Raw genomic sequence first — 17,219 nt, 5'->3', positions numbered from 1 at the left:
AAACATTATTAACCAACACTGCAACATCACATATGATATGTTAGCAGAGCTTCAAAATCAATCTGAGCCAACCCAGTTAGTAAATCACAACATTAATGAATAACACCATCTTAACCTTAGCTTGTAGCAGCAACGTCATTCAAATCACATGTCTAATAAATGTACTACTGTCAGCCTATCCCCGGGGAAGAGCTCCCTTACCTTGAGGAGACTACGAGGGCCCCACCAGAGATGAGCAACACTGGACTTTGGTTGGAATGCACAAAATCCACTCCAGTTTTATTTGGTTTTACAAAAGGTTTAGAAATAGGTTACAAAAATGAACAATAAAAAATTGAAATAAAAGATCATGCAAAATATCAAAAGCACTAAGTTCACAGGGAACCAAGTTTTCCCAGAGACCCCAAAAGAGCCAGAGCCCCGATCCTTTGTTGTCTCCCCATATTTGTACCCTTCTCACGTGTCACGCATTCTGCAACCTCCGGGTCCACATAAGGTAGACAACAGATCATTCTTAAATCATTGGACAAGACAGTTCTCATCGTCTTATCACCTCTGACAGACCTAAATCATGTCAGTGAGTTTAACTCAAAGTTTACTTATTTCATAGCTTTAACATACAGTCAACATCACAATGACGTATGATTACATTTTAATAAATGATAGAAAGTCACACAAAGTATTTTTATAACTGATCCATCTCTAAGCAATATGGGATTATATATTATATATTAGAGAGTATATTGATATCTGAAAATGCTTTCTTTGCTTGATAATAAACAGATCGTAACTCATGATAGACAATGGAAAATAAAAGAATAAACAATCTTGTATGAAACAAAAATAACACCGTGAGATAGGACCTCTGGCTTAGTTGCCACAGGGGTCATGCCCCATACTGGTCCGTTAGGTGTGAAACTATAATACGCCTCGAGGACTTCTCTGTATAAGAGTCAGCCAGGTGCTCAAATCACAGGATGCTGCCGGGATAGGCTCTTAGGGTGTGGTGTGTCTCGGACATTCATGGTGGATACCTCAACAACATCAAACTCAATCTGATAAAACTGTCCTGTTATGATTATACCACTTAGAGACAAAGTGACATTTGATTGACAGTGTACATCTTTTCACTGACAATATGACAATCATCTTCCACAAAAACATTTCTTTCAAAGTCTGATCAAGCTGTAAACATTTAGGATGTTTCTAACATGTGCCCCTTACACATAAATTGACTCAATATACAAATACCTCAAGTATTTAAAATGTTCCACATCAAAAGAAACAGTTAAAGTGGATTCTTTTCTTTAAACATGTTAAATGTGATCTGAGCACGACAATGGTTTTCATCTTTTCCTATTATAAGGTGTTGTGGTGAAATATATCTGTATACTCACTATATCTTCAACCTTGTCATCTTGTTTTGTCATGTTCTTATTTGTGATTCTCCTCTAAATTATATAAAACAAGTAAGATCTAAATATCCACGAGAGGATAATGAATATATTTGAGGATGTGCACCTCTGTAACCACAAAGCATGTAGTCTCTCACTTGGTGTTGAAGGAGACTTTGATGCTTTCCTCTGCTTGCTTACATGTGATATGTTTCCATGTTGCAGGAATGTCAGCAGGCTCTGCAGCGAATGCTTCGGCAAACTGCTGGTTGAAATTTTTCAGTACATATTTCCAGTAGTCTGATGCCTGAAGGCTTGCATCTGAAGGAATGCTCCAGTCTGGGTAAATGGCCTTGTAATCCTTGTAGGGGTGCAATTCACCATTTGTAGCAGCGCAGCTAAAACTCTGGCCACTGATCACAGAGGAAGAGCATACGTCAGTGCAGAGTTTATTTGTCTCAGAGGACATGACTCTACCCAGACCCTCTGGCCGATGTAGTGAAGCAAAGTGTTCACCATGTTCGATTCCTCCTGCCTCACAAGGCGCTTTGCAGAACGGACACTGTTTACCACATCCAATCAGTTTGGTGAAAAGCTCGTTCTGAGGATTCACATTTAATTTCTTTAGTTTCATTTCGATGATTGTTTTTTTAAACTTCTCTTGAATGACTTGTGCCATGTCCTTCACACACTCAGTCAGCCAGTGAGCAAACTGTTCCTGGTCAGCATTGTTCAGGATCATGAAAGCACCAAGAGCATCTTGGGAAATGACCAGTTTATCACCAAGTTCCTGACACACATTTTGAATGAATGACTTCAAGTTGCCTCTCTTTTCTGTTTTAGCTTTGTTGACAGCATCATTTATGCTCCTGATACTTGACTGAACATGTTTATCCTCCAACTCAAACATTGTAGACCCTTTTGAGAAGCGTTCCACTATTTGCTTGAGTATCCAGTTCTTTACGTACTCTTCATAATAGCAAATGTAGTGCCGATAGGTTTCAAAGTCATTCTCTGATAGCAAATCCAGTAAGACTGAAGACTGGAAGAACATTCGTGTGCTGAACGTCTGGTTTGTCTTCATTTCACCAATGATATCAGGACCCAAGGAACGGTAGACAAAGTCTTCGACTGCAGGCCTCAAGCAGCGATCCGTGAATTCTTCTGCCTTCTTCTGGCACTGGTCTCGTTCATGGAACACATCTTTAAAATCAGTGCGGAACTTTTCCTTGTTTTGGTTCAGACATCTGTAGGGATCATTCGCACGTATGAAATCCTCATGCAGTTTCTGAAACTGTCTGGCTGCAACTCCACAGATGTGCTGTTTCAGAGAAACTTCAAACTCGATCTTTATTTTAACACTCTGATTGTTTTCCAGGCTCTTGTCAATCATGTGTAAGATCTCCTGGATGTAAGTGTCATGGTAATTGTTTTTTCTTTCCATTCTTTCAGTCACATACTGTGTGCAACTTGCAATGATACAGTCAGCGAGGTTTTGTACAGCCTTTACGTGATCTTCAATGTTGAAGAACTTGCTGAATGTGTGTATTATCTGTTTGTAAAGTCCGTCCGCTGTATATTTGAAAGGCACCAGTCCACAATCTTTCAGATTTTTTTGACTTAATAATTCACATGCATGACTCCCCTTGTGTGATACATTGTCTCTCAGGTAGTAGGACACATTTGTGATGACATTTTTGGTCTTTTGTTTGGAAAAGGAGAGTTCATTTACTGTTTCCTTCCACATCTTATCAAATTCTATGTCTAGCTCTTTGTCTGCCATCTTGACTTTTTTTTCCCGACATTCGTCTATCAATGCACACACTCTCCCCTCTAATTCATTTGTGTGGTTCTCCTTGATTCTATCAAGTTCTGCCATCCCCTGTCTGATGTCAGCTGCTGCTGTGAGCTGATTAAACACAGAGCTCTCCATTTCTCGTCGAAGACTCTTTGCACTGCTTGCAAAGTCCTCTCTGTATCCTTCAACTAGATAGACATGATCCTCTGTTTGCTCGAAGTACTTTGCCAGATTTTCAAGAAGCGTCGTCTCCCATTTAGACAGCACTGTGCAAGCTTCACTTTTCAACTGCGTGAGAAATTCTGACATGTCAGATGTCTCAGATTTCACAGCAAATGTACCAAAGTTGATAATCTTTGTTTCTGCATGTGTAACCCACGTGTACATTTCTTTTTTGAATTCCCATTCCCATTTGTTGAATTCTGTGCACAGCCTCATGTATGCATCAGCCACCAGGCTGTTTCTGAAGCTGAAGATGAAGTTTTCATGCTTCACTGCAGTCCAAAGACTTTTCATCCACTCTGTAAACTCCAAGATATTATTGGCAGATGATCCACAACTTTCCAACATTTTAATTATGTTCTTCTTGAGCTCATACACAGCTTCGCTGTACCCTGCATTGACTGGTGCCATTGGTGGGTTTCCATTCCAGAGTCCAGGAATGTAGCAGTTCCCAGTGTCTGGACTGTACTCCATCACATCAGTGAAGCTCTTGTTCTCTTCTTTCTTTTCCATTTTGGCTGCTGCCTGGGTCATCTCGTTTAACTGTTGCAAGAGCAGTTTCCTGTCTCGTAAGTTCTTGTCATGGGCTGAAACGTCTGACACATTCTGGTGAACAAACTGACATTTGGGCTTTTTGCCCACCTCTTTCATCCTGAGGAAAGCATGCACAACTATTTGTAGGATGTCTTTCATATCTGTTGAATTCTCCATTGCAATATTGATAATGGTGATATCACTCAGCCCCACAACAAGTGTTGCAAGCTCATTGTCATGCTCGTGGCTGTTGTCCAGTTGTGCAAGCTCTGGTGACTTTAAGCCCGCTGTGTCAATTATCAGCATGAAGTCACAGTTGAGTACTTTTTTAACATCTTCATTGATTCTGATGAGCAACATAAAGGCACCTCGAGTGCATCGACCACTGCTGACTGCAAACTGCACTCCAAACATGGTGTTGAGGAGAGTGGACTTCCCTGTGCTCTGAACTCCAAGAACTGTGACTACCAGTATCTTGCTCTTAGGAGACATCAAGTCATTGAGCTGAGAAAGAACGTCACTAACCCATCTGAGAGGTATGTTGGATGCGTCTCCATCTACAAGCTCAAGAGGAAATCCATCAAGTAACAATTCTGCACATAGTTTGGGCAGATGCTGTAATTGTTGACGTGATGGGTCTGTGTCTGGAAGGGAAAGTGAAGCTTCATAGATCTGACCCATTTCACGGAAGAAGTGTTCAGTCCCCAATGAGTTGTTGGAAAGCTGTCTGTCAATGTCTTTGATTTCTGCTTTGTTTTCAGAAGTTTTGCATTTTTCTTTGTACTGCTCCCTGAGATCAGACAATTTCCCTCGAGACACGTTATCGAGGTTCATTCGCATCCATTTCAGGAAATAGCACCTCTCTGTTCCTGGGCTTGATATTGCATTGATGAAACATGTCATTGCATTTGAAATGTCGGAAGAGTTTTGTTTTTCTCTAAGTTTTGTTTTCTGTATCTGAAGATTACTTTTGTAGTCTTCTATTTTTTCAGACCCGACATTTCGAAGTCGAAATTCTTCCTTCTCTAAGAGAGTCAGTTCCTTCCATATTTGGCCTTGCAAGGGCAGCTGAGCTTCTTTGTATTCAAGGATATCTTGAATGTCAGCAGTGATGGCATCTGCATTTTTCTTGGCAGTCTGGCACTCTGAAGAGTCTTCATCAACCCAGATCCCCAGTTCATGGGCAATGTGAGCCATCTGCTCGATTCCCATCTTGATCTTTGAGTTCTCAACTACATTGCCGACAGTGTTTCGCAATTTTATGACAAAGTCTGCATCATTCATTTGTTTAGTCTTCAAAAGGATGTTGCTGTTAGTCAAGCCCAGCTTGGTTGCTACCTTTTTTAGAGCAGCTTTACTGGAGTCCTTGCTTTGATGGTTCCCAACCAAGAAGATCTGTGCCTTGTGGTGTTGGTTGGTCAGCAGCTCGCACTCAGAGTCCAAAGTGTCAAAGAACACAAAAACTGCTGCAGATGTCTCACACAAAAATGAAAATTGTGTTTCAAATGAAGCAATGTCCCCACGAAGGTTGGCTACAGTTACTGGCTCACTGAAGACGTCCATGTTTTTGTTCCCACAAGGAAGGTACCAAGTGATTTCAACCAGTCCATTGGATATTCTCCTTGGACTGTCACCACACTCCATATTATGATGAACAAAGGTGTCATGGTACTGCTGAGAATTGCTCAGAAGCTTATTGAGGATCTCTGACTTGGACAAGGAGCACTCACCCAGTCTCACAAAAGATATCATTGGACATTCAGAGAGAACAATTCTGTCTTCAATAAAGCCTTTGGATTCTGAGAGGGACTGAGGTCTGTACTTTTTAACAATGTCTCTCAGGGCCCAAAGCATGAGTGTGCACTGCTTTGTGTCACAATTAGGAAGCAACAGAGGCACAGAAAACTGACACATAGACATTTTGAGTGCCATTTCCTGCCGTACAAAACCATCAGAACACAGAAAGAGTGCAGTGATTATGTCAAGGGGGTTTAGCATGTCACCTAAATGCAGATTGTCAAACAGATGATCAAAATCTAACTCTGTCTCTCCTGATGCAGCATCAACGTTTGACTCACATGCAGATGTACATTTTGCATTCCTAGCTGTGACATTAACCATCATCAGTTTCTTTAGGAAGTACCATGGAAGATCTGAATTACACTTGGCCGGTTCATCAGTGATGGTCTTCTGGTCAATCTGAAGTATTGTGCTCAGGGATAGCTTCTCAGGGTAGAGCTGCTCCAACCCCAGATCCTCCAATAAGGTCTCTAGTTGTGTCTCTGTGGATAAGAAGATGTTTGTTCTTTCAAACCAATCAACCAACCAAGTGTTTCCACAAAACATACATCCAAAGTACATTGACACATAGAATGTATGCTGACATTTCTGTTAATGATGCACGACAGGGACAGTAAAAAACACATGATCAAATTAAATAATTACTCTACTGATCTGTGCTATAATTGTAATTTCTCTATGATTTCAAGCATTTCTACAATCAAAATCGCTGGATTTGCGCACGTTCTGTTCAAACAGAGGAGACATGTGAGGTGAGGCAGCGACGAGCTGTGCCTCATCTCAGATTGTGTAATGGGTTCTATTGGGTTCATACATTTGTAAATCTGACTCTGAAAGAGTCGGTGCCTCACCAGCCACGAACCTCACCGCACGTCACTGCTGCACAATTTCACACCCTGCCTTTGCATTCAAGCTGAAGGAAACTGCAAACCTCTAGAAAAAGAGTTTTGTTTGTCTTGTGTGCAGGATTAAGATAAAGTAATATCTTGTTTGGGCTTGGGGGGCTCCATAGTAGTCCACTGTTCAGCTCTGTACAAACTTAAGTTTCATATAATGTATATTAACATACGGTTAAATTTCTACCAACAATTCACACTGAATTGTTCAAATTTAATTGAGTAAATTGTTTTCATAATATTCAGTGTCTTGTGTCTAAAATCCAAAGCCCTTCCAACAGAAATTCAAGTAGTTTACATGAAAGCACCAAATTATACAATTAATTTAACTTTTGTTGCACAGCAGCAAGGCCTAAAAGTAACGTGTTGGGCAGTCAGTTTGGTAATCAGTCTGCCCGATGTTGTAACCGGTTGTATATGGACCCAAAGGCAACACACAGGATTCCAGGGATCTTTGGCTTTTATTATGAACTTCAAATACAGCAGGCAGAGTTTAAACAGAGTCAGGGTCAGAAGGCTGGTGGGTTTACCGGGAGTCAGGCAAGGCGGGTAGAACAGGGGCAGGCAGGGTCGGTAACATGAGATCAGTCCGTGAGAGCGTGCTGGAGAGTTTGGCATAGAAAACCGAAGAACAATATGGCAAATGTGTCTGGGAGGCAGGAGTCTATATAGGGGCTTGATTACTGATCAGAGGCAGGTGAGTGAACAGGTGAAGGGAGTTTAGACTGAGCGGGACTGACTGACAAGTACAGTGAGGAGGGTGTGGAGCTGAACTGTGACAGATTTATCGTATCCTCATGTATCGTATACATAGTTTGACCAACACATTATCACTCCCAACCTTTCAAATACACAAACTTGTTCAGTAATGGTGCAACGGACCATAAAACTCACGGTTTGGATCGGATCACGGAGCACAAAAGAAAAAGGGAGCAAATATAAATTTTAGAGATCCCTGATCATGTTTTTGTTGCTGCCTATACTAATTGATGATCATTGATGATTCATATCGTTGTCTGATTCTAGCAGCTGGTCAACAAGTCTCAACAAAATCCCAAAAATCATTTCAACCACTCTGAAGTCTGTAAACCATAAAAAATTATAATTGTTATCATTTTACTTTACTTGTTGTAGTTTTTTCCCTCATAAAACACAATTCAAATGATAAGGAAATAAATGACTGCATTTTAATGGCTTAAAACAAATCTTGTCATTAGTAGTTTAATTGATGTATTATAAGCTGCTTAGAGCTCGTGTAAACAGGTCATAAGTCATCTCTAATATCTATTTATGTTGCTGTGAAAACGTCTCCTTCAAACAACTGGATTTATTCAAGTTTCTCACCAAAAGTATATTTTATGAGATTACACGTGAACACATCATAACGTTGTAATTTATCTCAATACAAATTTTTACCGAACAAGTCACAATGCAGCATGCACAGCCCAGTCCCAGTTATAATGTGCATTATTGACCTTTAAGAATATTCAACCACCTCCAACCCATCAGGGCGGGTTAGCGGTGGCACAGCCTGCTATCCATGAATACAAGGGACACGAATGAGCGTGTCGTGGTTCCCAACCATGGTGCAGAGATGCACTGTCTCAGCTGGACGGTGCAATCCTGCACCTCCTGGAGGAAGGCCAACGGCTGTGGGTCTGGCTGCTGAGCTAGAATTCTGAAGTCTAGTCCACATGTCAAAGAGTCCTTGGGCAAGATACTGAACCCCAAATTGCTGCCGTGTGTTAAAATGCGTGAATGTCTAGATCCTGTTGGGCAGGTGGCCCCTTGTATAACAGCCTCTACCATCAGTGTGTGAATGTGTGTGTGAATGAGTGAATGTTAACATGTGGAGTATAAAGCGATTCAAGTGGTCGGAAGACCAGAAAGGCGCTACATAAATGCAACAATTATGTTGTCGGTGGATATCACAAGCAAGATAAGAGAATGACACTATATGAAACTTCATTGGACTTTTTATTGAACTTAGTTTATTTTGCGTTTTTGTTATTTATTTGGCAAATGAATTGCTCTTGAAATACTGTGGGGTGGTAGAGAGATAATCTGTGACTATAACTGAACAAAAGCATGATTTAAGAGTACAGCCTGACTGACACTGTATTTTTGGGGATATTAGGGAGAAAATCTTTAACCTCAGCAAGATGGCCGCATGCTCGCTCTACCCGAACACGGGTAGCGATGCTGCACTGTAGCCATATTTGAATGGCGTGTAGCAGTGATCCGGAGTGTTTATTCTCCTTGTGTCTCTGTCAGTATGTTGATGCAAGTCAACCTTAATATGCAGCCTGTGCGCAGTCGAGCCACAAATGAAAGACACATTGAGTGCTGGACTGAGTCATTTGTTAAGTTTGACGTTTTATGTTACAAAATACAAATGCTACTTTTTGTTGGTGTTTGTAAAGTGTCTGTTCAGAACACGGTGGCTTATGTTGGTAATGGTCATTTTGTGCTGGTTTATAGTTTCATTCATTCGTGAGGTGGCTGTTCAATTTTTTGACTGCAGCTGTATTTTGCCTTTGGTGACTAGTTACTGTCCACTCTATTGGACGATGTAGGATTAAATTTGCTAACAGCTGCTTCAGCGGTTACTTTTTAACAGCAATAGATTCTTTACACGTTAGTATCATGTGAATTATTTACATGATATCAACATTAAAATGTTTTAATATCACGTCATCGTCAACACAGCTATATCATAACACCCTTCAGTCAAAGGAACTTTTTATTTGCTGTAAAAAAAAAACAATTTTCATGGAAAGTTGTGTTTTGTTTCGAAACTTTTCTATTTTGACAGTCATTTAAAAGTTGAACATTTATGTCACTCATCATTGTAATTCATAGGGAGGCAAACTGTTTTGCATTCTAAGGTTTAGCAGACTAACATGGAACAACCCATAAACATCTTTAATTTTCATTCCACATAACTTTTGTTCTAAGCAAGATGTACAAGTTAAAATCTTCCATTATTTATTGAAACCAAATTGCACATAAAGTTTGCGTAAACCGTAATTTGCAAAAAACACGAGGGATGTTCCGATCAAGTTTTTTTTAAAGCGATCCTCTTGAGAGAAGACTTATCACTCTGTTGGAGTTGTTGGAACAGTCCACTCATGGTTGCACATTGGCGCTACAGAGTGACACGTCTTTCATCTCAATCTTTGGCTGAATAAAATAATTGGCTTGTGGAATGCACACAAACCTGACAACAGCAAGTTTAATTTTGGTCTGATATTTAATTACTCTGAGAATCAATGTAAATTAGTGGCAGCTGATAAAACCTGCTGATGGCAGTGTTTGATATTTGAACCTTTAAAAGTGACGGTCAGTGCAGGTTACAAAGAAGGTCCATGTATCATCTGATCATTCAATTATTTCATTAAAGCCGTTAAACAAAAAACGGAAGAACAGGTCAGAATTCCGATTGTTGTTCATTTTTTTCCCCTGACATATTATATCGTGTCCCAAAGCGCTCTGTCTGTGTCGGTCTGTTCTGAAAGGACGCGTTGGAGAGCCTCTCCAGGTTCAGTTCAAATGCAGTTTTCAACCTGCAGTAACTTCAGCAGTGTGGCTTCATCATCAAACCTGCTGTGAGTTCCTCTCCTTCCGTTACCCTCCTGATTGGAGTAAGTGACTCCAGGTGTGCTCAGGTCTACACAGGTGGAGACTGATTACAGTTCAGTTTGAGACAGTTCTCAGGAGACTGACCTGGCGCTCACATGTCTCCCGTCCTGCTTCCTCATGCGTTACTGGCAACGTGAGTCTCTTTCTGGGCATTATACTGGTTGATAAATGCTGTTACTCTACATTTGATTACATAACTGCCTCGTCATCGTATAGTTTGATATACTGTGTTGTCCTTAGATGTATGCTGTTGTTTCTTTAATTACACTGCAGAAAACCAGTTGAATGGAGGTAATAAACGCTCAACTGTACTGAATGCAATCCAATGTCAAGAACTCTATTTTTTTATTTGATATTTGAGTCTCTTTAGCGTATAACTATAACTACACCAGCACAGACACGAGAGAAAATCTACTCCAACACCAGATATCATGTAAATATGTGATTTTGATTTGGGATATATTAGTAAACAATGTACGGCCACATTTCAATGTCCACAGACTGAAGACATGTAGTTTACATGTGCATTGATTATTTCAATAGATTTTACTTGGCAATTACAAATAATTTTCTTTTACTGACTTGTGTAGACAGACTAGCTGTTGACATGACAGGCTGTCATCTTCACAGTGGGGCTTGGCCCAGTGGAAACAACAGCAATAATAATTGTTTTACTTATGGACTGCACATCATTTAGTTCCTTTCTGCTGAACAGTAGACTGTATAAAACTTACTTTTAACACACGTGCCGTGTTGACAGTCATCCTTGCTGTCGGACCACTGCTTTGATGGAGGGTCGTCTTCTCCTGCACGGTAAAGATCATCGGATGAATCTTCATCACCGACTCCCTTCATTCATGAGAAAATGGACATTTTCATGTGTGTTGAATCAATTTATAATCTCATACACATTAGTTAATAAGACAGTATTTCCATTTTCTTTTCTTCTTCTTGTAGATATACTAACAGGCTGTTTACCTCCATTGTGGGTGCAGTGTCAGTCCCCCCACACTTGGTTTGGGTTTATTCAAACAGCTTCTCACTGAAAGTAAAAAAGAGACAAGTATTGAAGGCTTTGTTGCCTGAGTGCTGTAACAATATGCGGTAAAGTTTAAAATGCCTCGCAGCCTTCTTGACTGCCGTATGGACCAAAACCAGGAAGTCACTTCAAACCAGAAAACACGAAGCTCAACGAGAACCATAGCTTGTGGGTGCATTTATACACTTGCTTATCATGTGCAGTGCCATGAGGGGTATGAATGTAAAGGATTTATGAAATTATAATCACAGCAATAATTTATACTAATCTTTAATCTTGTGTGTATGGTCTGAAAATGTACGACTTTGCTAAATCCTAGTGGAACTATGAACATCCCAAGTCTCTTAATTCCATTCCCGTCACTTGCGTCTTTTAAATTACATAACTCATCAACCCGACACTCGGGAATTACCAGCCTCACGTGACTGAATGAAAATGATGACAAATTATGTAAAAAGCGTTTTGTCTCCAACTCTCTCAGACTTTAATTGTATCCATAATAAAAGTAATTGAGGGAAATATCAGGTCATGAAAATATAAATCTTTCTAATAAATTAAGAAATTACAGTGTTTCACAGACACAACGCAAGTTTCCACATAAATATATATTTACAAACTCATAATAAATCCAAAAGAGGTCAACAAACTACAAGTAGCCTACAGATCGGCTCTAACCGGATGTAACTTTCATTGACTTCCTGACATTTTTTAAGGCGGGTGAAAACCGACTTGACCACAGTTTTTTGTCAACGCCCCCTGCACAGCTCATCACCTCGTGTCCTCTAATCTCAACGCCCCCATCCCCTCCCGCCTCTCGCGCCTCGCCCCGCAACATGTATTGTGTTTAAATTGTGAGGCGCTTCAACAAACATAAGCAGCATGAGTCACAATGCGATACTGTTGAGCATTTCTAGGGAAGATTATTCATTTGTTTACACCTCCAATGGAATGAATAGTCTAATATATTGTCGTTAAAACAAGGAGTGGCTGAATAGCTCGACATCCGCTCATCGGTGAAAGTCAAAATATTTGGGTTGATCGGTCAAAAACAAAATCCACAACATATCATGTCAGCATCTGCACAGGCTGAGGCTGCAACGTGTCACGTTTGAAAGAGTTTACAGTGGAAGTTATTCACGCTGCGTTTCTCGACCAGTTTTTCAGGTCCTCTTATTCGGCACATAACGGTAAATCAAAAGCATAGCGCGACCTACCTTTTATAGAAGAGAAGTGGCCATGTCAAAATATCAACCTTTCTATGCAGAGGCTTCTTCTCGGTGCAGCATTTCAAGGAGCGTGTCCTGTACGCAGCGAGCCCGCGTGTGCAAATGCGCCCCTGCAGACCTCTCCTTTTATTCTGGGGGAGATACTTTCACTTTCCAGCTTCATGATCATGTGGTTTCTCGGAATCAAAGATTCATAGAGGAAACTGCATTGTGAAACATAGGCAGCACATTTACATTTTTTTTTGTTATCATAAAAAATAAATTCAATTACACATTTAAATTAATTTCACATGAGCAACATTCCACATTGATTGCTTTTATAAATGAAGTGCCAATTTGATGATCAGCTTATTTAACGCGATCACTCTCTTGGAACTGGCAGCAGCATGTGTTACACTTTGTTTGTGTCTCATTGTCCTTCCTCATGTTTCTTAGTGAGGCAGGATTTCCTCTCCTTGGCCACCCACACGCCCTTATGAGGAAACACAAACTACCAGAGAAAAGTATCCTTCCTTCTTGACCTGATGTATTTTACAGTTGATGGATGCAGTCAGTTTTCCCTTCATGTGTTGTGGAAAGAAGTCTATTCAGATGTTTAGCGTTTTTCTGGTTTAGGAGGACGGTGTTCTTGGCAACAGTTGGCTCAGTACCACTTTTACTGTGGTTGTGCAGTACAAGCAGAGCGATGGGGAGTCTTGCAGTCTAGTATTCGGGTCAGTTCATCAGTGAGTCAAAGGTGTTGTACAGGTGGACGGGACAGATTGCTTTCATGGATGTAATCATCTAAGGTGGTGTTGTTGAGAAAGCTTCTGAACAGATTTTGCTCAACAAGAGCACTCTTACCTTGAGGACCTTAACCTGTTTTATTTGTTTTTTTTAGAATGAAATTAAGATAAAAAATTACAACAATGAATCATACAAAATGTAAGCCTTCTTTAGGACTTCAAAAGATCCAAAGTTCCAAAAGCCTAAAAAGCAGAGCACCCTTTTTTTCTCCCCCTTTTTTTTTACTTGGAGCATCTTTCGCCTCGAGATCCATATGTGGTAGACGACTAAACATTGACTCATCAAACATACACACCGTTTGATTAGTCAAACGATAACGCTGTTTACGTAGTCTTACAAGGTATGACTTATTTAAGTTAGCACTTCTTTGTTGGCCCTCCTCCAAAGGTTCCTGTCAGGCCTTCATTGGTGGAACATCAGTCAGGATGTCTCTCTAACACATTGTTGCAGTATCTGCACTTCCAACCTGTTTCCAATGCTGACTCTGACAATGATCAGGCCAGAGTTAGTTAAACTAATATTACCTTTTTGTTTTACGTATCTTCACTATTCAGTTTGTAAAAAGGCACATAGAGGATTACATTCTGCTAAATGAAAGAAAATCGTATCAAGGTTATCGTCATTAAATTAACAAGTATAATGAAACTTAAATGAATTAAGACTAACTGAGTCTAAATTAGAATAACAGTAAATAACCCTTTTGAGATACTGCTTTGTCAGTCAGGTTCTCAAAGCACAGAATGCTTCATTGCTGCGTCCTTCATGGCCTCACTTACTGCTCTCGCTTGGCTGGAAGAAGTGTTGGACAGCATCAGAGTTAATCTGCAGTACAGCGCAGTACCACAGTTTCACAATGTTTCCAGCTTTATTTTAGAACTTTCAATTTGATTAATCAATTAAATAATCTCTTCAAGGACTTGAATAGAGAGACAGGTTTAGGTTGTGTCTCAGAGTTTAGCTTAATGATGTCTTATTTCTTTGCTTTAAGAACTTTGCTTTTCAATTAGTTATTTCTGACATATTTCAATGTTTAAATCCTGCCAGATTTCCCCCCTTGTCTCGTCCTTGGATTACCTGTTTTGTTTCGTGAGTTATTAAAACCCTTTTTGTTCACTACTCTGATTGTCTGCGCCTGAGTCCTCAGCATGCTCCATGACAGTTTCCTAAATATATTGGGATTAGATTTTTAGTTATGAATTGGTTTTGTGGTCTGTCACTCTTTGCGTCTGGCTGGATGAATATGAGATTCTTTTCCACCAGATTACTGTTGTTGCAGTTTCATAGAGTAATATTAGTTAGTTATAGAGAGTCGTTTATGTCCATAAAGGATGCCCACTCTCTCCTAAAAATATGTCAGTCTTGACCTTTCAGCAATGAAATAGTCCACGTCCACTTCTTGCGAGGCAAAGTAGATAGCGCCATCTGGAGGCTTGTTTATGGAACTGCTTCTGTGGAGATGTAAGGAGATGGTAGCATGATCACTTATTATAATTGAGAGAATTGAGGAATCTGTTATGTCTTTGTATGATTGATTTATTTCTAAACAAGAGAAGTCATGAAAATAATTTACTGTTGAAAATGTTTTGCCATGTCCTGCTTACTCATCCAGGTCGGTCGATTGCTGGGTTGAGATCTATGTTAAAATCCCTCCCAATGATAGTCTGTGACATTACCTAAAGATGTAAAGATATGCTATGGTCAGATTAATACTGTTAATTGTTGGAATGCTGTTAAGCATTCCAACTATTGTTATCCTGTTTCTTTATTGTTGGTATGCTGTTAAGCATTCCAACTATTGTTATCCTGTTTCTTTATTGTTGGTATGCTGTTAAGCATTCCAACTATTGTTATCCTGTTTCTTTATTCCTCTATTTCTTCCGTCCCCCGTTTCGTCGCAACGCTTCTTCTTCTTCATTTTTAAGCTACAGAAACCGTTCAACTATCAAAATGTTCAGCTCCTTCAGCTCATCTCTGCTATGACTTTTTCTATTTCTAACCTTTAAACTTTTTGAATTATTAAGCTTTTAGCAACTTTTTTTTTAATGGGATCTCTATGGAGAATATTTACAAATCCTCTTAAACTTCTTCAACTTTCAAATCCTTCAACATCCTCATACTTTCAGCTACAGACACCATTTCAACTTTCAAATGTTGAGAAAACCCTCAACTATTGCCAACATGATTCAGCTTTTTGATATCTATTAAACTTTTTGAACTGCAGCAATTGAACTTTTATGATTTTTCAGCCCTTTTCTGACTTTATAATGGGTGTGTATTGCGCAATGGGGGTGTATTGCGCAGCTTAGAGTGCGTGATGTCACCGCTAGAGTGAAGAGCAGCTTGAGATTCTTGTGAAAAAAACATTTGTATTTTGCCACTGTGTCCACAATCTTCACTAAATCTTCACTTTATTTCAAAATAAAAGCCCCAGAGAGTGAATTCTAACTGAACTGCTTGTGATGAAGCCTGTCATTTAATAACCTCTGTTTATGTGTCAAACATGATGATTATGTCTCCTCTCCCCCTCCCTCCCCCACCCAGTCCCACCCTTTCAAAATAAAAGCCTCATGGATTAACTGTATTTAAACGTTTCGCTCAAAATTAGGCTTTTTTGTTGAAATAATGAATGTTCTTACTAATACTGCGACAACTACTACTACTGCTAATATTTCTAGTATTACCACTACTACTACAACTTTTGCTGTTGCTACTATTATTACTACTGCTACTGCTATTACTGCTACCATAAATATTATTACTACCACTACTGCTATTACTACCACTACCACTATTATTACTGATACCACAACTGCTAATACTGCTATTCCTGCTACTACCAGTACTAATAACCAGTACTAATACTACTACAGCTATTAGTAAGACTGCTGATACGACTACTTCTACTACTTCTTCTAATTACAAATACTTCGACGACAACTTCTACTACTACTGCTACTACAAATATCACTACTGCTACAACTAGTACTTATTCAAATGCTACTCATACTTATACTGCGAATAATACTTCTACTACTACTACAACAAATATCACTACTGCTGGAATTCTTTTAAGCTACAGAAACGGTTCGAATATCAAAATGTTCAGCTCTTTCAGGAGAGGGGTGATATAACTTCATATTTGTAATCTTTCAACTTTTTAAATGATTCAGCTTTTTGCAATTTTTTTTAAATTGGATATCTATTTTCAGCAATGTTTTTGAGATTCATTTCAGCTTTCAGCATTCCAACGCATTTTCAGCAGGAAATGCATTTTCTAGTTGATGTATATAATCGATCTGCTGTCTAGGTTAGAAATGGAAATATCATTTTGTAATTTTCCTGTGAATCAAAAACCCCTTTTCCTTGTACAACATTTCAGAGAACTTTACTGAATTCTGATGACTTGCAGTTTGGCACGTGGGTTTCTTGAAATAGGCATATGTCTGGATTAAATTTATTTCGATTATCAAATATTTACTTTTAGTTCTAGTGCCCGTTTTATTGCTTGAACTTCTTTTGATTTAAAATATTTTATTTGATTTTATAGGTTATTTTCTGTGCATGTAGCATAGAAGAGGCTACAATTGCATTGCATTCTGCAAAATTCTAATTGTAGCTTTTTTTTCTTTGCATTATTATTAATAGTGCCATGTTGTGGTTGCCTACAATTCGATATCTGGCAGAATACAAACGGATAAATTCCTCTTTTAGAGTTGACAGAAAGTTTTCTGGGATTTTTAAAATCTGAATCCCAAATTATTTTTAAACTCCTGTCAGACTTTTGACGAGAGACGTTACAATGTAGCGCCCATAGGTGGCGACAACCTCGTGTCACTTCTGTTTCAGGAGAATGACCGAGGAAGTGTACTTCCGTGGCACACA

General features: G+C 39.4%; 1 protein-coding gene across 1 annotated transcript; it reads right to left on the bottom strand.

Moving 5' to 3' along the window:
• Window positions 1-258: 258 nt before the first annotated feature.
• LOC306796610 (up-regulator of cell proliferation-like) lies at window positions 259-12,637 on the bottom strand. The gene is made up of 4 exons (XM_079295636.1): window positions 12,540-12,637; window positions 11,265-11,328; window positions 11,021-11,135; window positions 259-6,230 (listed from the first exon to the last, which is right to left on the bottom strand). Exons 2-4 carry the CDS (start codon window positions 11,268-11,270, stop codon window positions 1,549-1,551), a joined length of 4,803 nt encoding a protein of 1,600 aa, XP_079151762.1. The 5' UTR covers window positions 11,271-11,328; window positions 12,540-12,637; the 3' UTR covers window positions 259-1,548.
• Between the last annotated feature and the right edge of the window lie 4,582 nt (window positions 12,638-17,219).

Source organism: Melanostigma gelatinosum (assembly GCF_949748355.1).
Source record: "Melanostigma gelatinosum genome assembly, chromosome: 23".
In the NCBI taxonomy this organism is placed as follows: Eukaryota; Metazoa; Chordata; class Actinopteri; order Perciformes; family Zoarcidae; genus Melanostigma; species Melanostigma gelatinosum.
The sequence above is the reverse complement of the archived record's forward strand: the minus strand, read 5'-3'. Positions and strand labels throughout refer to the sequence as shown.